This window comes from Lolium rigidum, chromosome 2 (genome assembly GCF_022539505.1).
Source record: "Lolium rigidum isolate FL_2022 chromosome 2, APGP_CSIRO_Lrig_0.1, whole genome shotgun sequence".
NCBI lineage: Eukaryota > Viridiplantae > Streptophyta > Magnoliopsida > Poales > Poaceae > Lolium > Lolium rigidum.
This window is the reverse complement of record NC_061509.1, coordinates 277,586,195-277,606,235: the sequence shown is the minus strand read 5'-3', so window position 1 is coordinate 277,606,235 and position 20,041 is coordinate 277,586,195. Positions and strand designations below refer to the sequence as shown.

The window sequence follows — 20,041 nt, the reverse complement described above, 5'->3', positions numbered from 1 at the left end:
AAACATGGCGGCTGCTGCTGTTCAAGGATGAGGTCGTAGCGAGCCAGGAGTTGGTCGTTTTTCTCCCTTCCTCAGTTTTCCAAAAAAGAGGTATGGGGTTGATTTTTAAATACTTCAAAAATACTACAGTTTATGGGATACTGAAGTATTGATGTTACAGTATTTGGTCCTAACCAAACACATCAAATTATTATAAACTGTGGTATTTTTGAAAACTGTGGTATTCTTGAAATACTTCAAAAATACTTCACTACCAAACGTAGCCTTAGCTACCTTTAGAGAAGAAAAAAAACTCCAACTTGTTATTATTGGCAAACAGTAGCACTCAATTGGTACCTGCAGCACTCTCACAATTGAGAGTCGAGACAGTCGACGGCGTTTGGAATCATTATAGAATTGCTGTAATGATTGGCAGTTCTAACTGTCGGAGTATGTACAGCTGGTAGCAGTACGCACTGCTCCACCACGTTTGCGACCATGGTATGTATCGAGTCGACGACAAGGTAGTGCCGCCATTTCTTCCACTTGGCTGTGGGGCCTTAATTTTGACTTTCTCATCGATCGATGGTGGCGGTTGCAGTCACTTATCCAAAGTGTTTCCCTTTTCCATGATCTCGTTTTCCTGACGCGTGTGTCGGTTCATTTCTTTTTCTCGATAAAAAGCTCTATCGGTTCATGAATACACTCAGATGGCACATCGTCATCCACATGGTGTGCACAACATTTCCTCCTCCAGATAGATGCCATGCCAGTGCGTCTGTGCGTGGCCATGGAGTAGTAGTTACACTGTTTCGGAGTGTGTGTGGACAGCAACGACAGCATAGCGTTGGATCTCCTCCACTACCACCGAATCTAGCTTGTCCCACAGCCATTAGTTTGTTGGCCTTGGCACTACCTCCAATGCCCACAAGTTAGTACACACATCTTCTTCATCTTCTTCCCTAGCCTCACGGCATATTAACCTCTCTGATCTGCTATACCTAGCTACCAGCTCTGGATGCACACTCCATTTATCTGCATGGATAAATGGGGATTGTTGGATTCAATGCTGTGGATATGCTTCGTCTTCCTCTATCCGATCACATTCACACCACCATCCATATCACCCTAGCTTCTTGCTATCCACCCTCTCCTAGCATGGCCTCCCAGTGCTAGCTGCTGCTGCTGCTACTTCTTCTGCCGATTCCACAACATATACAGTCTTTCTTATATATAGGGACGAAGGCATTTCTTGCTCGCTCCGGTCTCGATTTCGTTCCGATCGCAAGACAATAACACAGAAATCAAGGCCTGTACTGTACATGCGAGCGATTTAGATGCCAAAGGATGGAGAGCAGCAACCTCGAGGTCTTCCTCCGCGCCGCCACGCCCCACCTGCCATGGCGCTCGGCCACAATGGTATGCGCGCGATCCATCCAACCCCACTGATTCGGACCGAGCTCCTCGCTGATTTCTTCTGTTTCGGACGAGTCAGTCAGCTCATCCGATCTAGTACCATCTGCGCACTGGTTTTAGCCATGGACAGGTTCTCTGCTTTCAGCTCTGTTCTGAACAACTCCAGCGTATATGTTTTTATTCAGGACTGTTTCGAAGGAGGGCCGAGTAGCGTGTGGCAGCTGGACAGGGAGATCAAGAAGAGCGACGCAGCGGTGGGGTACTTCGCGCTGGCGGACCTGTGGGAGCACTACGCCGAGAGCAGCGCCTACGGACTCGCCGTCCCCGTCCGGCACCACGGCGGCCGGACGGCCGCCGAAAACACCGTCGTCACGCAGCATTTCGTACCCTACCTCTCAGCAGTCCAGTTATACACTGCCACGAGGCCCACCGTAGTCAGCCTCGCCATTCCCAGGTAACTGAAACAGCCACCTCGATCCTCCCCAATTATGGTTCTCAGCCAGCGTCCTTTTGAAGCTGATGACCGATTTCTTCTGCAAACACATCGTGTGCATGCAGGAGCACGGGGAGCGAGACGGACTCCTGGAGCGACGACAGCGCCGGCGGCGGCGAGAGGTTCGCCAGGTCCTCCTGGGACGCGGCATCCGAAGACGACGATGATTCGGCATACTACGTCGCAGCCTCGTCGTACCTGAATTTCCAGTACAGAGAGTGGGACTCGCCCTACGACAGAGTGCCGCTGGCCGACAAGGTATGCGCGCGGTGATCATCATCCTAGTTGTTCAACTAATTCAGGTTCAGAGTCCCGTTTTACTGATGATTTTGAAGTAATGTTGGTCTTTGTTGAGCAGGTGTCGGAGCTGGCGCAGGAGTACCCATGCTTGATGTCCCTCAGGAGCGCCGAGCTCTCGCCTTCCAGCTGGATGTCTGTAGCATGGTAATCAACTTAGGTCTTTGGAGTACATCATATTGTTTCACTATTCTGTTACCTGATCATCCTTTCATGATCAGGTACCCTATTTATCACATCCCTGCCCATGGGAACATGAAGGGCATCTCTACATGCTTCCTTACCTACCATTCCATTTCATCAGTTTTCCAAGGTATATATATTCACCCTCTGTAACACACATTATCTAATTTGTAGGACCTGGTCATCCATGTATACCTCTGCAAACCATGAATTATACATAAGTGAGTAGTATCAAGTGAAATACAGGCTTTGCTAATGCTGACAAAGCCACTGCAGATAACATACAGCGCAGCGGACCAGAACGTGACGGTGGCGACACCACCGTCCTCTCGCCGTTCGGGATGTCAACATACAGAATGGAAGGCGACCTGTGGAGGCGGCCAGGATCCTCGGATCGCAGGCGGCTATCTGAACTTCACTGGGCGGCGTCCTCCTGGCTGAAGCAGGTCGGGGCACACCACCCTGACTTTGCCTTCTTCACGTCTCACCACCGATGACACCGGCACCAATCTCCATTGATTAGTTCGACACGAAGGAATATGTTTTGACGGCATTTCGCTGGACGATAGTGAGGAGATGTGTGCTGCAGGAGCTTCATGTAGGATTTGCTAGAACAGCGTGCACATGCACTGAATTCTTATTCTCCTCATTGTGTCTGAACTTTCGAGAGATACACCATGCAACTTGTTTACGTGGGATTAACTGTGCAGATACATCATCCTCTCCTTGCTGTTCCTTGACGGGCAATGATGTAGCTGCTACAAGGCATTTTTGAAGTAAAATGCAGGTTGTAAATGCAATATCAGTGAATATAGCCTAGTTTTTCTCGTTGGCTAGCCCCGATGTGCTCCACTGATTTTACCAGCCTACTTTTACAAATATACCCTCTGAAAAAAAAGAACTGCTAGAAACAACCACCAGCGAACAAAAAATGTCAAAACTAGCCCGGCGAAAAGCTGGCGAAGTAACACTTAGTACCTTCTGCTAGAGGAAATGGCGGAGCAAACCTCCCGCCACTCGGGATGGAAAAAGTAACATGTCGCCACGCCAAACAGTGAAACGTTGCATGCACGTATGGGCATCGTGTTGTATCGGTCCGATGCATCGTCGACTATGCTCGAGCCCGGTGACATGCAAACCACGGACAAAAACAAAGCAGTTGGGCCTAGGATAATGTGGAGTTGAGGATTTCACATCTTGTAATGTGACCTTTGGATTGGAGTAAATGGCAAAAGTTTTACTAAGGTGCAAGGTATGTCATTCCAGTGACTCTTAGATGTGTACTCGTGCTTGAAATGGAGGTAAAATTAGTGGTGGCACCAATATTTTTTACCACAAAATTAATTGAAGTTAACACAATGTGTCTACACTCACTGAAGCATTGCTAATATGTATTTTTACACGAGTGTAATTAAGCGACGTTATGACTAGAATAATGTGTTCCAAATGAGGCCTATTAGTGACATATGTAGTGGATACCAGGTGGATGAGGAGTGGTTTGTTTAGCTCGAAAACCGAGCTGATGCCACCATGTGCAATGCGCCGTCCACCTTCGACGCCGAGCTCCTGAAACTAGCCGGTTTGTCCGTGCCCCTTAATCTAGTTTGCTAGTACCGTGGCTACTACACAAATTTTCTAGGTTGGGTTAAATTCAACCATTTCTCGCTCATTTATACTGAACATTTTTATTTCAACTCCTCTTTTCATTAAATGCATGTCATTTTCCTTGACTAATGCGTATTTAGTTCTATTATGCTAGTATAATACTAGGAGCAATTAATGGTTTTAGTAATGACATCACATTGAGATACCTATTTGACATACATCTCCTTGATTGAAAATACAACATTTTTGTGATAAGGTGAAACATAATTTTGTATATTTTTCTCTAGATGGGGATGCTTTATTTTAGTGAACGTCACCATATATTAAGGTATAAAAAGTATAAGATCATCCAAAAATTATTTCATGCCTTTTTGTGGTTATATGTGCCTTGGTCATTTTTTTTATTTCTTTGATAGAAGGTTTTAGGGAATAAAATATAAGTACAAACCTATAGTTAACGTCGATGGGGACTTCTTTATCAATGTTATCCTTAATTAGCAATAGAACATGCTTCAGCGTTTTTAAATTGCATGTATTAAGCTTATGTGGAACTAAAATGATGGTTCTCGATTATATAAGCTGTCAACATGTAGTTGGTCCTTGACACCCCTCCCCCTGTTTTTTGCTTGTTTTCTAGTTTCTTGCTTTTTTTTATAAGATTATGAAGACACAATGAGAAACTAACGTGAAAGTTATCACACGTCAGGCACCTAATTTTCTAATGTGATTTATCCAAATAAAGGTTCAAGCATGAATATGTTACCATGTATCCAAATAATTGAAGCCATATCGTGTTTTGATATGTCTTGATACTTATTATTATCTTTAATTTTTGTGAAAGAATATTGGAGGAGAAATAATAAAATCCGTTTGGGTGTGTTAACGGAAAAAGAAGACCTACTGTTGGGTCTTTCATCCGAGTAGGAAGGAACACACATGAACATGCTGAGGATCCATGTGGGTGGCAACGAAAGGAAGAAACAGGGTGAGAATCAGCACGATGAGGACCCACGTGTCAGAGAGCGACTCGTGCCATCGCACGTAGTCGGCGCGTGATGTGTCCACGTCAGCCGGCGAGAGAATCCAAAACCGACGAGTGAATTTAGTTGAACCACCACCCTCCGCAGCTCCCAACCACCGACATGTGGGTCCCGTCCGGACGCGCCTCGTATCCGGGCCCGCACGTCATCGTCTCCGTCCAGCCACCCTCCACCGAAAAGAAAAGAAAAGAAAAGCGATCCTCTCCTCCACGCCACGCGTTCCGCGGCGAACCCCCGCGACTTTCCCCTTTTCGCACTCCAGCCCTCCAGGGAACTCCAGCGAGAACGACTGCTACGCCCACCGCCCACCGCCGCCGGCGACGGACCCATGGCCGCGGGGTTCGTGGCGGGCTTCCTCCTCGGCCTGCTGCTGCTGGCGGCCGCGGAAGCCGCCGCGCTCCTGTGGGTCCTGCGCCGCCTCCGCCGCCGCCACGAGGCTTCCGCGGCGGCCCCGCAGCCCGACGCCGTGGAGGAGCTCCCCGGCGAGCGCCCCTTCCCGTACGAGAAGAAGGTGAGTCCGACACACGCCTTCGCGCGCGCTCTTGTACTAATACGCTGTAGCTTACCCGGCTCCTCGATTCGGCCGCGCCACTGCGGCAACTGTTCCGGTTCCGGAGCGAGCTCGGGGCAGATGCGGGGTTAGCCAGGCCAGGCACCAGCTCCTGAAATTGGATTTCGTTACTCCCAAGGGCCGGATCGTGGATGGAACCGCGTAGCTTTGCTTGTGTAGTTGGATTCGGAGGAGCAACAAACACTGTGCATTCATGCTGACTCTTCCCCAAACTACAGTATGCCTGAATTTGGGGCATACTTGGGTTACTCTTGTCTGTTGGTTTGCAAACTTAGTATGCTGACTTGCACTGCGCATTTGTGTTAAATCACCTCAAACTCTCCAGCTGTAGTGATCCTGATCCATCACAGGGGCTCGTGTGCAGAGCTGCACTCTTGATACCGTGTGTTCCTGCATGTCATATATGCTAGTAGAATTTTTAACCCCTTTCTGCCAAAGGATGGAGAGCAGCAACCTCGAGGTCTTCCTCCGCGCCGCCACGCCCCACCTGCCATGGCGCTCGGCCACAATGGTATGCGCGCGATCCATCCAACCCCACTGATTCGGACCGAGCTCCTCGCTGATTTCTTCTGTTTCGGACGAGTCAGTCAGCTCATCCGATCTAGTACCATCTGCGCACTGGTTTTAGCCATGGACAGGTTCTCTGCTTTCAGCTCTGTTCTGAACAACTCCAGCGTATATGTTTTTATTCAGGACTGTTTCGAAGGAGGGCCGAGTAGCGTGTGGCAGCTGGACAGGGAGATCAAGAAGAGCGACGCAGCGGTGGGGTACTTCGCGCTGGCGGACCTGTGGGAGCACTACGCCGAGAGCAGCGCCTACGGACTCGCCGTCCCCGTCCGGCACCACGGCGGCCGGACGGCCGCCGAAAACACCGTCGTCACGCAGCATTTCGTACCCTACCTCTCAGCAGTCCAGTTATACACTGCCACGAGGCCCACCGCCAGCCTCGCCATTCCCAGGTAACTGAAACAGCCACCTCGATCCTCCCCAATTATGGTTCTCAGCCAGCGTCCTTTTGAAGCTGATGACCGATTTCTTCTGCAAACACATCGTGTGCATGCAGGAGCACGGGGAGCGAGACGGACTCCTGGAGCGACGACAGCGCCGGCGGCGGCGAGAGGTTCGCCAGGTCCTCCTGGGACGCGGCGTCCGAAGACGACGATGATTCGGCATACTACGTCGCAGCCTCGTCGTACCTGAATTTCCAGTACAGAGAGTGGGACTCGCCCTACGACAGAGTGCCGCTGGCCGACAAGGTATGCGCGCGGTGATCATCATCCTAGTTGTTCAACTAATTCAGGTTCAGAGTCCCGTTTTACTGATGATTTTGAAGTAATGTTGGTCTTTGTTGAGCAGGTGTCGGAGCTGGCGCACGAGTACCCATGCTTGATGTCCCTCAGGAGCGCCGAGCTCTCGCCTTCCAGCTGGATGTCTGTAGCATGGTAATCAACTTAGGTCTTTGGAGTACATCATATTGTTTCACTATTCTGTTACCTGATCATCCTTTCATGATCAGGTACCCTATTTATCACATCCCTGCCCATGGGAACATGAAGGGCATCTCTACATGCTTCCTTACCTACCATTCCATTTCATCAGTTTTCCAAGGTATATATATTCACCCTCTGTAACACACATTATCTAATTTGTAGGACCTGGTCATCCATGTATACCTCTGCAAACCATGAATTATACATAAGTGAGTAGTATCAAGTGAAATACAGGCTTTGCTAATGCTGACAAAGCCACTGCAGATAACATACAGCGCAGCGGACCAGAACGTGACGGTGGCGACACCACCGTCCTCTCGCCGTTCGGGATGTCAACATACAGAATGGAAGGCGACCTGTGGAGGCGGCCAGGATCCTCGGATCGCAGGCGGCTATCTGAACTTCACTGGGCGGCGTCCTCCTGGCTGAAGCAGGTCGGGGCACACCACCCTGACTTTGCCTTCTTCACGTCTCACCACCGATGACACCGGCACCAATCTCCATTGATTAGTTCGACACGAAGGAATATGTTTTGACGGCATTTCGCTGGACGATAGTGAGGAGATGTGTGCTGCAGGAGCTTCATGTAGGATTTGCTAGAACAGCGTGCACATGCACTGAATTCTTATTCTCCTCATTGTGTCTGAACTTTCGAGAGATACACCATGCAACTTGTTTACGTGGGATTAACTGTGCAGATACATCATCCTCTCCTTGCTGTTCCTTGACGGGCAATGATGTAGCCGCTACAAGGCATTTTTGAAGTAAAATGCAGGTTGTAAATGCAATATCAGTGAATATAGCCTAGTTTTTCTCGTTGGCTAGCCCCGATGTGCTCCACTGATTTTACCAGCCTACTTTTACAAATATACCCTCTGAAAAAAAGAACTGCTAGAAACAACCACCAGCGAACAAAAAATGTCAAAACTAGCCCGGCGAAAAGCTGGCGAAGTAACACTTAGTACCTTCTGCTAGAGGAAATGGCGGAGCAAACCTCCCGCCACTCGGGATGGAAAAAATAACATGTCGCCACGCCAAACAGTGAAACGTTGCATGCACGTATGGGCATCGTGTTGTATCGGTCCGATGCATCGTCGACTATGCTCGAGCCCGGTGACATGCAAACCACGGACAAAAACAAAGCAGTTGGGCCTAGGATAATGTGGAGTTGAGGATTTCACATCTTGTAATGTGACCTTTGGATTGGAGTAAATGGCAAAAGTTTTACTAAGGTGCAAGGTATGTCATTCCAGTGACTCTTAGATGTGTACTCGTGCTTGAAATGGAGGTAAAATTAGTGGTGGCACCAATATTTTTTACCACAAAATTAATTGAAGTTAACACAATGTGTCTACACTCACTGAAGCATTGCTAATATGTATTTTTACACGAGTGTAATTAAGCGACGTTATGACTAGAATAATGTGTTCCAAATGAGGCCTATTAGTGACATATGTAGTGGATACCAGGTGGATGAGGAGTGGTTTGTTTAGCTCGAAAACCGAGCTGATGCCACCATGTGCAATGCGCCGTCCACCTTCGACGCCGAGCTCCTGAAACTAGCCGGTTTGTCCGTGCCCCTTAATCTAGTTTGCTAGTACCGTGGCTACTACACAAATTTTCTAGGTTGGGTTAAATTCAACCATTTCTCGCTCATTTATACTGAACATTTTTATTTCAACTCCTCTTTTCATTAAATGCATGTCATTTTCCTTGACTAATGCGTATTTAGTTCTATTATGCTAGTATAATACTAGGAGCAATTAATGGTTTTAGTAATGACATCACATTGAGATACCTATTTGACATACATCTCCTTGATTGAAAATACAACATTTTTGTGATAAGGTGAAACATAATTTTGTATATTTTTCTCTAGATGGGGATGCTTTATTTTAGTGAACGTCACCATATATTAAGGTATAAAAAGTATAAGATCATCCAAAAATTATTTCATGCCTTTTTGTGGTTATATGTGCCTTGGTCATTTTTTTTATTTCTTTGATAGAAGGTTTTAGGGAATAAAATATAAGTACAAACCTATAGTTAACGTCGATGGGGACTTCTTTATCAATGTTATCCTTAATTAGCAATAGAACATGCTTCAGCGTTTTTAAATTGCATGTATTAAGCTTATGTGGAACTAAAATGATGGTTCTCGATTATATAAGCTGTCAACATGTAGTTGGTCCTTGACACCCCTCCCCTGTTTTTTGCTTGTTTTCTAGTTTCTTGCTTTTTTTATAAGATTATGAAGACACAATGAGAAACTAACGTGAAAGTTATCACACGTCAGGCACCTAATTTTCTAATGTGATTTATCCAAATAAAGGTTCAAGCATGAATATGTTACCATGTATCCAAATAATTGAAGCCATATCGTGTTTTGATATGTCTTGATACTTATTATTATCTTTAATTTTTGTGAAAGAATATTGGAGGAGAAATAATAAAATCCGTTTGGGTGTGTTAACGGAAAAAGAAGACCTACTGTTGGGTCTTTCATCCGAGTAGGAAGGAACACACATGAACATGCTGAGGATCCATGTGGGTGGCAACGAAAGGAAGAAACAGGGTGAGAATCAGCACGATGAGGACCCACGTGTCAGAGAGCGACTCGTGCCATCGCACGTAGTCGGCGCGTGATGTGTCCACGTCAGCCGGCGAGAGAATCCAAAACCGACGAGTGAATTTAGTTGAACCACCACCCTCCGCAGCTCCCAACCACCGACATGTGGGTCCCGTCCGGACGCGCCTCGTATCCGGGCCCGCACGTCATCGTCTCCGTCCAGCCACCCTCCACCGAAAAGAAAAGAAAAGAAAAGCGATCCTCTCCTCCACGCCACGCGTTCCGCGGCGAACCCCCGCGACTTTCCCCTTTTCGCACTCCAGCCCTCCAGGGAACTCCAGCGAGAACGACTGCTACGCCCACCGCCCACCGCCGCCGGCGACGGACCCATGGCCGCGGGGTTCGTGGCGGGCTTCCTCCTCGGCCTGCTGCTGCTGGCGGCCGCGGAAGCCGCCGCGCTCCTGTGGGTCCTGCGCCGCCTCCGCCGCCGCCACGAGGCTTCCGCGGCGGCCCCGCAGCCCGACGCCGTGGAGGAGCTCCCCGGCGAGCGCCCCTTCCCGTACGAGAAGAAGGTGAGTCCGACACACGCCTTCGCGCGCGCTCTTGTACTAATACGCTGTAGCTTACCCGGCTCCTCGATTCGGCCGCGCCACTGCGGCAACTGTTCCGGTTCCGGAGCGAGCTCGGGGCAGATGCGGGGTTAGCCAGGCCAGGCACCAGCTCCTGAAATTGGATTTCGTTACTCCCAAGGGCCGGATCGTGGATGGAACCGCGTAGCTTTGCTTGTGTAGTTGGATTCGGAGGAGCAACAAACACTGTGCATTCATGCTGACTCTTCCCCCAAACTACAGTATGCCTGAATTTGGGGCATACTTGGGTTACTCTTGTCTGTTGGTTTGCAAACTTAGTATGCTGACTTGCACTGCGCATTTGTGTTAAATCACCTCAAACTCTCCAGCTGTAGTGATCCTGATCCATCACAGGGGCTCGTGTGCAGAGCTGCACTCTTGATACCGTGTGTTCCTGCATGTCATATATGCTAGTAGAATTTTTAACCCCTTTCTGACAGTGACATGTACCTCAGGGTTGTCATGCTATCCCTTCTCATACGCCTAGCTGGCTGCTCTACAAATGTCACAACTCGGAACAATTTCACGTATTATACATTTTTATTATGCCTCTGCCGTACCGCATCTCCTAGATGCTCTTGTAACTCGCTGTAATCTCAAGAGAAAATGGGATGATTCACATCAAATGATTTGGGGGATGCATAGCACATGTACTACACTACAGAATTCCTTTACTTATTGTATCAACATGTCTTATAATGGCGTAACTGCTTAACAGCCTAGAACTTGAGTGTAAGCACACTTTGCCTCTGATTATTATCAGAATTGGTCACCGTTGGCCAACATACATATGGATTGACCTTGGTCAGAAGTAGTACCGCTAGCTTTGTCTTCCAACTGAGCACTACTTCTTGCCTACCACTATGTTTGCATCATGGTGTTCCTTTATCTTTGCACCACATCTTTATACTAGTTCTGTTGTCCAGGCGCGGACTGTATGTAATATGAATTTGCACCTGTTCAACTTAGATTGTAAATATGATGGTTGAAGAAAAGAAAAATGCAAAATGCACTTGATGAGTAACACCAGGCCATTGTAGGAGCTTAATTAACTTTACAGTTCATTCCTTTTCAAATTGCTTTGGAATTGTGATTAATTTAGATGTTTTATGTTTTCTTGCTAATGATCCAGCCTTTTACATTATTGCCATCTGTTGATAGGGGTCTCTGTGGATACTAGAGCCAGAAAAATTACCGAAAGTTAGCAGTGAGCGCTTATCAAGTGGAGGTCTCAAAGAGACAAAGGACAAGAAGAGTATTGTTGAGGTTTTTCCTGCAAAGAAGATGGCTAAACTCAAGGGGCACCTCCTTAGTTTGTCTGGTCCTGATGTCCCTGACACAGCGATTGAGCTTTCGAAATGCACGGTTGTTGCTGTTTCTGCATCCAGTATGCCTTCGCGCAAATGGTCAGTGGTCTATGTCAATCGAAATGCTTACCATTGAACATGAAATTATCATTTATCTCTTTCTAGGTGTAAAGGTGCAATTTAGTGTTAATTTTTATGAGACAATAGATATTTAATATTGACCTTTCATTATTATGTATCAAACAAATTTGAGAAGTATTTTGATGAATTGCATCGAATGCTTTGGTTTCAGGGGTAACTCATGTATACATGTGACAATCTTCTAACGGTTTTAAATACGTACACACATTTTGTTTTTAAAAGGAAACTCCTCTAGGATCTGAATATATCTTAAGAGGAAAAGTACGAGTGTTTTTATCTGTAGTTCAGTTTATATGTAATTGTACCACTGTTGCTTATTTTCAGGACTAAGAGGTATCCGATAAAGTTGGAAAGCCAGGAACATGAGATCTATAATGGAAGCAAGGTCTGCTTTCTTTATGCTGAGACTTCATGGGAGAAGGAATCATGGTGTAAAGCGCTTCGTCTTGCAGCTACTGCAGACAAGGAGAAATTGAATTGGCATGCTCAGTTGAGCAAAGAGTTCTCTAATTACATATCATCACTAAATTCCGAGTACCCATGTTTCCTGAAGCCTACAGTACTTTCAGCTGAGGATCATGAGGTCATGGACAGTGAAACAAAGACGGACGGGTCTTCCAAAGTTCGTCTATTCCTCAAGAAGTTGGCCAAAAAGGCATCTACAAAGGTTCCGGCAGAGGGTAAAACAGGTGCAGCGTCATCCACACAAGGAGAAAAGAAGATCTTGGATAAAATACGCAGCTATCAGGGTGCGCCATTTATTGAAGCTTTTATAGGTTCACAAGAGGACAAGTCCAGTAACAGCTCATCACAAGATACAGCAAAACCCAGTGCCCCAACTGCTCCTTCGAGTCACGCTGGGCAGCTTCCAGCTTTTCCTGATGTAAATGTAGATGATAAAGCTGTAGATGAAGGTACACTTTGTTGGAACCTTCTGTCCTCACGGCTTTTTTTCGACGCTAAAATGAATGATGAGATAAACAAGTTCATCAAAGCACGTATTCAGGTTAGGTTTACTGCTCATGTTAAAGAAGAAATCAGTTGTATTTTTCTTTCTTTTCTGTTTATTGATTTCCGTTTGCGCAGCGAACATTATCAAGCATGAGGACCCCAGCTTACGTTGGTGAAATTACACTTACGGACTTCAGTATTGGAGAACTCCCACCGTATGTACACGCGATGCGAGTCCTTCCACTGGATTTAAATGAGCTGTGGGCTTTTGAAGTTGATTTTGAATATTCCGGTGGAATCCTATTGCATATTGAAACGAGGCTTGAGGTTGAGGAACCAGAGTTACAGAAGGACCTCATGAAAACCAATTTTGGAACAGACTCTAATGGGGAGGTTGATTCAGAGCTTCTCGATAGTATTGAGCAGTATGGTAACCAATTTAGAGGTTCACCGAACTCGGATTCTTCAGTGGAAGAAAAAGAAGAAGCAGGTCTGTTTAAACTAATTCTTATTCATGTGCTTTAAGCTCTTCCTTGCACTATATCTATGCTTGCTCGATCTAATGTCCGAACGATTCTTAAAAGGATAATAGGAAAAAATGTACCATTACCTTTCTGCAGAATGGCCTGATTAAGTTCTATCTTTAGTGTCTTTGGCATGTTAGTTCCGTATGCTGGTTATGTATACCTGTAACAGACTTCAGGTAGACATCATTAGGATTTTATGGTCTGAGGCTTGCATCAGAGCTTAGCTTGATAGTCTGTACATTGAGAAGTTCTCCCCGTGCAGTGTGGAAATATTTGTTTCATGTATCGTCATTTATTATTTCCTGATGATTCTGGTATAACACTAACCAATAAGGAGGGCTCAAAATTATGATGCATCGACTGATTGTATATACATTAGATAGTGATCCAAAACATTATTGTCTTTGTATCAGATGCTAGTCAGTCCAAGAGCACTGGATGGATATCAAGGTTGAAAAATATGTTACATTCAATAGCCGATCACGTCTCACAGGTTTGCTCTTCTCTTTGTTTTGTCTCCGACTCTATTCATGTGTTTTACCTATCTGTTTTTTATGCATGCGTTAAATTAGTGGGCTTGCAATGCATTATCTGCCTGGTGAAAGTATGCAAGAAAATGTCAAAGCTTAAGATGTCGATAGTATATCTGCAGAAACATTATATTTTCTTCACCCACAGGTTCCACTGTCTCTGGCGATAAAAATTACATCTGTTAGAGGTGTCTTGCGAATACATCTGAAGCCCCCTCCCTCGGATCAACTCTGGTTTGGATTCACGTCGATGCCTGAACTAGAGTGGGACTTGGAATCCTCTGTCGGGGACAGAAAAATCACCAATAATCGCATTGCATCACTTATCGGTAACAGAATCAAGGTACTTGAGCATGGCCTTCTTACAAACATTGTTGTTTCGTTTTTGCTAACTTGCATGTCAAGCTGAGAAACACTCCACTCTGTTCAGGCTTCGCTCCGTGATAGCTTGGTGCTGCCCAACTGCGAAAGCATTCCCATGCCATGGATGCTGGCAGAGAAGGACGATTGGGCGCCTCTCAAGGATGGACCTTACATCTGGCTCAACCACGAGCTGACCGAGACCAGAAGCCATGTTGCAGCCGCCGTGCCAACCCACCCCGAGGAAGCTGCTGGTGCCAAGGCTGACACAAGCACCAAAAACGCAGCGCCAAGTTCGCGAGACTCGTCAGCCAAGAGCGAGGAGTCGCTGAGATCCATCGATGAGTCAGCCGAGGACCCTGTAGCTGAATCATCTCATGCGCAGTCCCGTCTGGCTCCGGCCAGCGAAACTAGTACTTCTCCTTCGCACCCTGACGCTGCCAGCGAGCTGAGGAAACCACTGCTTTCCATGGAGGACACATCAGAGAGAAGGGCCGGCTCCCCCCTGTACACCTCCTTGAGGGCCATCAGACCTGCTGGGCAACAGCTGCAGCAAGCGGCCCTGGCCTCGGTGGGGGAGGACGTGAAGCAGAAGAGCGGGAGGCGGAGCCGGATGATGGACCTGGGGAAGAAGATGGGGGACAAGCTGGAGGAGAAGCGGCGGCAGGTGGAGGAGAAGGGGCGGACCATCGTGGAGAAGATGCGGGAGAACGCAAGGACCAACAGCATGGAGAGAACCGCCAGCTAGCTAGCTGAGAGCTGAGCTCACCAGCCAGCCAGTGCTCAAATTTCTCGTTTCTCTTTTCGACTCAGGAAATATGTGGGTGTAGTTAAAGCAGTTGCATATAGACGGTCGTTGTACTCCCCAATGCTTTGTTCATGGAGTGGGGAGAGCATCACAAGATTATGACAAGTCTATGACGTGTGGCAAGATTATGGTCGAGTTCATGCTATTGTTGATACGTACATGACAGACAGACAGACAGACAGACGTTTTGCTGGTTCAGTTGAGTTTTATCGAATGCAATGATAGATAGATCAACTCGATCAAAACTGGAGTAAAACTGATGTAGTAAGCAGTACGTCCACCCACTGAACCTTCAGAATGGTTCTATTTTGGTTGGCAGCAAGCTGCTTGGCGATGTGTTCTATTTTGGTCTTTCCTGTCTTTTGCCTCTATCCGTCTCCTCTCTGGTCATATTCTCTATCTGTTTCACAAAATGTACGAAGACCATCACGCTGAGCCGTAGAACTCGAGCCCAGAGAAGAAACCAGTTTTTGAGTTCATGAGCTGAAGGCATCAACGTCGCCTCAAACTCCAGGAACCCAGCTTCCACCTTGATGAAGCGCCATGGGACTCCAAAAGATGCCACTCTAGAAAGTGATAGGTTTACCTTCGCTCTGAAACGGTTTATGGTAACCAAAATACAAGGATTCTTCTTGAAGAAAACGGTAACAGAACAACATCTACAACTTGGAAGTCCCTTCTTTTTGGATTTCGCGTTCTGTGAGTTGCAAAACACAAGTTGATGAGGTTCAAAAACCACATTTGCTGGAAAAGCAAAGGTTGAACAAGAAGTACATCGAACTGCATGCTTGTAAGAAATGTACTTCCGCCACAGACCATGTCCTTGAAATCGCTCGTCAGGTTCACACATAAGCTTCAGGAAGACACAACAGTAATGACAAACTGGATGACCATGAACAGAAGTAATGTTCAATTACAGAGCTATTGCCCAAGGCCAAACAAGGAAAACAAAAAGGAGCAACTACACATGATCAACTGAAAACTCGAAAACTACACAGCCTACAACACAGCTGGCGCCCGTAGCGGTATGTAAGTTTAGGGACCACATGCCGAAGCTCGAGCTAACATATGCCCTCGTTATCCTCCCGTATCTTCATCATAGATTCACAGAACAGTCAACCTAGATCGTTAATTGTACCTTCAGAATGGGGCTATTCTTATTGCTAATGAGCTGATTCCTAATATCCTCCTTTACTTTGTCTTCCCTGCGTTCTGCTTCCATTTCTGCTTCTTCTTCAGTCATGCTTTCCTCCATTGCGAAAAGCATTGGGTTAACCAGGACACAAAGTTGTACTTCAGTGATGCTTGGGAGAAATTCCAGCCCAGAGAAGCTTGTTTTACAGTCAGCAAGTCGTAGGCTCAGCACCTCAAGCTTTGGCATTGACGTTTCCTCGAACACCAATGATTCCACTTCCACTTCCAGGTAAACAAGCTCGAGCACCAATAGGCTTCTGAAGAGTCCACTCTGGAAAGTGATAGGTTCTTCGTTCTGAAATGCACTCTCCTTCAATTTCAGAATGGACATTTTTGGCAGGTTCCCAAGGGCTTGCATTGCTCGAACGTTTCCCGACACTTCGGTGTACTCTAGCTTTATCTTCACCAGATTCTGGAGCACCATGATCCATTTTGGCAATTTTCTCAGCCAGCCGTGCAGCTTGAGGGTCCGGAGCTTTTCTGGAGGTGAGACTACCATGCCTTGCAAGCAGTCATATAGATCTCTTTCTGATGAATGCACTGAAAGAGATTCAAGGCTGCAGAGACCTGAAAGGGCCCAGCAGAACTCCAGGCTATTACCCCTGTCGATGCCAAACACTCCCAACTTGCGCAGGCTAGTGAGACATTTTATCTCTTCTATGATGACATTTTCCCATTCAAGGTGCACCGATCGCAGGGTGTGCAGGGATTTTAGTTTCCCAATCCCAGCTGGCACCTTGACAGCATAAGCTCGTACGGGTCCCGTCGTGCAACAAGCCAAAGGTGCACAACATGACAGTATCAACTGTTCTTCTCCGACAAAGAATTCATTTCCAGCTTTCAGATAACAGAGCTTGGTGAGCTTGTTAATGGTTTTGGGTAGCTTCAATATTCCTGTGTATTTGATATCTAGTGTCTCGAGTTGTTTCAGGCAACCCACTGAATCTGGGAGGTAATAGACTCCATCACACCCTCTTAGAGAAATGTATCTCAGATGAAGATGCTCTCCGATGTGCTCAAGGTGATGTCCGGCTAGACCTTTTGCTCCTTCTAGGTCCAGTACACGAAGAAACCTCATCTTGGCAGAAATGTAAAATGGCCTCCACTTGCCAAACACCGTCAATGATCGTATACGGGATAGATCCACGGTAGTCTCTAGCTGACTCTCATCTCCATCCCAATTTCTGCTTATGGCAAGGTGACACACGGCACCCTGAGTGTTTAAGCTGCACCCTTCCTCCAGCCTGAAAACAAGATTTTCCTCCATTGCCTTTGTCATGCAGATATCACAGATCAGATCATGTAGCTGACATGAGTCAGCTCCTTGTATGCTGCAAAGTGAAGTCTGAGTTGCTAATATCATGCTTCTTCCAACAAGCTCCATGAAGTACATATCTGCTATGGATGTATCCTGCGAGTAACCTTCTGCAGTCCATCGGTGCACCAAACGCCTTTGGCTAAGCGTGCGGCCTTCAAAGAAGATGGACATATACAAGAAACAAGACTTGAGATAATAGGGTAGGCCATCATAACTTTTCATAAGGACTGTTTTGACGGCCCCAACTTTTGGATCCATCACCATCTCAACACTGATACGCTCAATCAACTTCATCCATTCCATGACACTTTTTGTTGGTTGTTCTGCCAAGAAGCCACCTATGGTGACTATTGCAAGGGGAACTCCATTGCATTTGTCCAGGATCAGTTTTGAGGCTTGAACCAACTCAGGATAGTGCATAGCCAAATCTGTAGTCTTATTCTTGAATACCTGCAATCATTTTTTAAATAATTAGTCCTTATACTTCTCTACAATTGAAATGACTCGGGAGAGCATACAAACCAGTCACTTCGTTTATTTATTAACACAATCATGTGTGTGTTTGGGTGGTGAGTAGACAATAGGATATGTTTTGTAGTGATTTGGCAATAAAATTTAGGCAGATAATTTATCTACTTTTTTTTATTAGAGTAACCAAGACATAGTTCTGTATTGAAAAAAATTATATGTATGAAATACGAAATCACACTGTATCTGTTATTCTAAAATGGACTATAATACATGGGAGTAACTTTTTTTTCGTGAATCATACATGGGCAGTAACTTACGTGCACATCTCTTAAACATGTTTGGTATCAAAATTGACATCTACAAGTTTCAATCCATTCTCTTCATGTATAAAATTTTCAGTAATTTTTTGATTTGAATTTTTATTTTTCTAGGCTCATAACATAGGACAAAAAAGAGAAATATTAGTAGGTCACATGACCTGAACCGAAAAGGTGGTTGAAGAGTTTTCTCCTGCATCAATGTAGTCTAGTGCCATGTTCATATCAACCTTTTGTAAAGGAGCACATAGTTTTAAATAGTTTGGAAAAAAAGTATATTGTGATATGTATTACTTAAGTACTCCGTACATGATTTCTAAAAACCTGGAAACCTATATAATTTGGTAAGAGAAGTGGTGAAGTCATGGAACACAGTCCGGGTGCTAATCCTAAACTAGTCCAACCGGCCGGGCACTGGTTGATGTAATCGGTAATTTTGTTTTGATTTTGCAGGTGGAACAATCAGAAGTTTATCATTTCCAAATATAGCCTACAACATGGTGTCCGATTTTGTATATTTCGCAACCACTTAGAACTATGTCTTCCAAAGAGGGTTGGTTGTGTTGTGCTTACAATACACTAACCTGAAATATGACACTTTAAATTATTAAATTGAATAGGGATCAAAAGTAGATTATTGGCCAACTGATAAAGCAGATAATATGAGTAATACTCTTCTGGTACCTTTTCTGTGAAGAGGTTACATGCATCCTCTTCTTCTAGACCGTTCAGGAAGCGTATACACTCTGGTTTTCTGCAACAATGCTTAGCAATATCCTCCTGCCTTGTGGTGATCACAATGACCAATCTTGGATTTCTCATTGCAAGGAAGGTGGGCAATATTTCGTCCCATTCCATGGTAGAAGAGAGGCCGTCAAGAACAATCAAGCAGCTCTTTTCTTGTGAACGCATCATGAGCAACACGTCGGTCAAGTCTTCAACTCCCATTAAAGCAATATCTGTATTGGAATCATCTATGAAATCCATGGAGCCCTTCATTGCGTACAGCTGAAATGCTAAGCTCCTAAGGATATTCTCAAGCTTGAAAGGTCGTAAGACCGTGACAAAGCTTGTTCTCCAAAGATGTGATTGACCTCTCGTCCCTTGTAAATATCTCTGATCACACTAGTTTTTCCAACACCATCCATTCCCCACAGTGCAATGACTTGGAATTGTTGGGTGCTGGAGTGCTCTAGAATCAGTTCAGTAATATCAGATTTCTCTTTCTCTCGTCCAATAAGCTTCAGTTCAGTAAGACCTCCAAGATTGTTGGTGTGCTTGAGCCTCTCTTGGACCATGTTCATTTCATCAACATGTGCAATAGATTGGCCTTCTTGTATCTCATTCTCAGTAGTGTAGGGTAGCATTGAGCTACACACTTCCTTGGATGAATATGTTGCATCTTGAGAACTCTGAATACAACCAAACAACAGTAAGACACGTTTCAGTGATTAACCACTCAAAAGATAGGCAAGCACATATATGCCTAAAATGCACAAAAATACTAACAACACAACGAACCAAAATAGTAAATGAAGCTCGAGTAGCCTATATGCAAGTCATATTTGTTCAAAAGAGGGGTTGACTTTGCAAGGAAATTCTGAAAGCGCACGATCATGGAACTAGAAAACCGGAAAACATGCACTTTCATGAACACATGATTATCATGCATCGCATCAGGGGTTGAGCAGTGCTACGAGAACATAAAGATAGCGAAAAAAATTAGCACTCAACATTGCATGACCACATGCCACATGAAATCATTTGCACATAGCAATAGGTATGTAACAAATCTAACATGCAACCTCGGACTGATGCTTTTTTTGCACACAATCATCTAACATG

The 20,041-nt window shown here is 45.7% G+C and overlaps 3 protein-coding genes and 1 pseudogene across 3 annotated transcripts; 3 read left to right on the top strand and 1 right to left on the bottom strand.

Annotated features, from left to right (window-relative positions):
- Positions 1–969: 969 nt before the first annotated feature.
- LOC124693516 lies at positions 970–7,862 on the top strand. The gene is made up of 7 exons (XM_047226985.1): positions 970–1,325; positions 6,023–6,095; positions 6,278–6,543; positions 6,648–6,840; positions 6,941–7,026; positions 7,101–7,192; positions 7,339–7,862. The coding sequence occupies exons 2-7, from the start codon at positions 6,024–6,026 to the stop codon at positions 7,557–7,559; spliced, it is 930 nt and encodes a 309-aa protein (XP_047082941.1). The 5' UTR covers positions 970–1,325; position 6,023; the 3' UTR covers positions 7,560–7,862.
- Positions 1,288–3,091, top strand: LOC124693515. Its single transcript, XM_047226984.1, has 6 exons — positions 1,288–1,398; positions 1,581–1,849; positions 1,954–2,146; positions 2,247–2,332; positions 2,407–2,498; positions 2,645–3,091. The coding sequence occupies exons 1-6, from the start codon at positions 1,327–1,329 to the stop codon at positions 2,863–2,865; spliced, it is 933 nt and encodes a 310-aa protein (XP_047082940.1). The 5' UTR covers positions 1,288–1,326; the 3' UTR covers positions 2,866–3,091.
- A 2,170-nt stretch (positions 7,863–10,032) lies between the features above and the next one.
- Positions 10,033–15,054, top strand: LOC124691006. The gene is made up of 7 exons (XM_047224302.1): positions 10,033–10,215; positions 11,434–11,678; positions 12,045–12,726; positions 12,807–13,161; positions 13,612–13,691; positions 13,877–14,071; positions 14,159–15,054. Exons 1-7 carry the CDS (start codon positions 10,033–10,035, stop codon positions 14,834–14,836), a joined length of 2,418 nt encoding a protein of 805 aa, XP_047080258.1. The 3' UTR covers positions 14,837–15,054.
- A 697-nt stretch (positions 15,055–15,751) lies between these two features.
- LOC124691005 overlaps positions 15,752–20,041 on the bottom strand; it is a 23,272-nt pseudogene continuing 18,982 nt past the window's right edge.

Bases quoted from the DNA above. Each gene is read 5' to 3' on its own strand.
- LOC124691006 (XM_047224302.1), top strand. From the start codon at position 10,033: ATGGCCGCGGGGTTCGTGGCGGGCTTCCTCCTCGGCCTGCTGCTGCTG. The intron at 13,162-13,611 runs GTCTGTTTAAAC...TCTTTGTATCAG, and splicing joins GGAAGAAAAAGAAGAAGCAG to ATGCTAGTCAGTCCAAGAGC. The intron at 13,692-13,876 runs GTTTGCTCTTCT...CTTCACCCACAG, and splicing joins TAGCCGATCACGTCTCACAG to GTTCCACTGTCTCTGGCGAT.
- LOC124693515 (XM_047226984.1), top strand. From the start codon at position 1,327: ATGGAGAGCAGCAACCTCGAGGTCTTCCTCCGCGCCGCCACGCCCCAC. The intron at 1,850-1,953 runs GTAACTGAAACA...GTGTGCATGCAG, and splicing joins GTCAGCCTCGCCATTCCCAG to GAGCACGGGGAGCGAGACGG. The intron at 2,147-2,246 runs GTATGCGCGCGG...TTTGTTGAGCAG, and splicing joins GAGTGCCGCTGGCCGACAAG to GTGTCGGAGCTGGCGCAGGA.
- LOC124693516 (XM_047226985.1), top strand. From the start codon at position 6,024: ATGGAGAGCAGCAACCTCGAGGTCTTCCTCCGCGCCGCCACGCCCCAC. The intron at 6,841-6,940 runs GTATGCGCGCGG...TTTGTTGAGCAG, and splicing joins GAGTGCCGCTGGCCGACAAG to GTGTCGGAGCTGGCGCACGA. The intron at 7,193-7,338 runs GTATATATATTC...AAGCCACTGCAG, and splicing joins CATTTCATCAGTTTTCCAAG to ATAACATACAGCGCAGCGGA.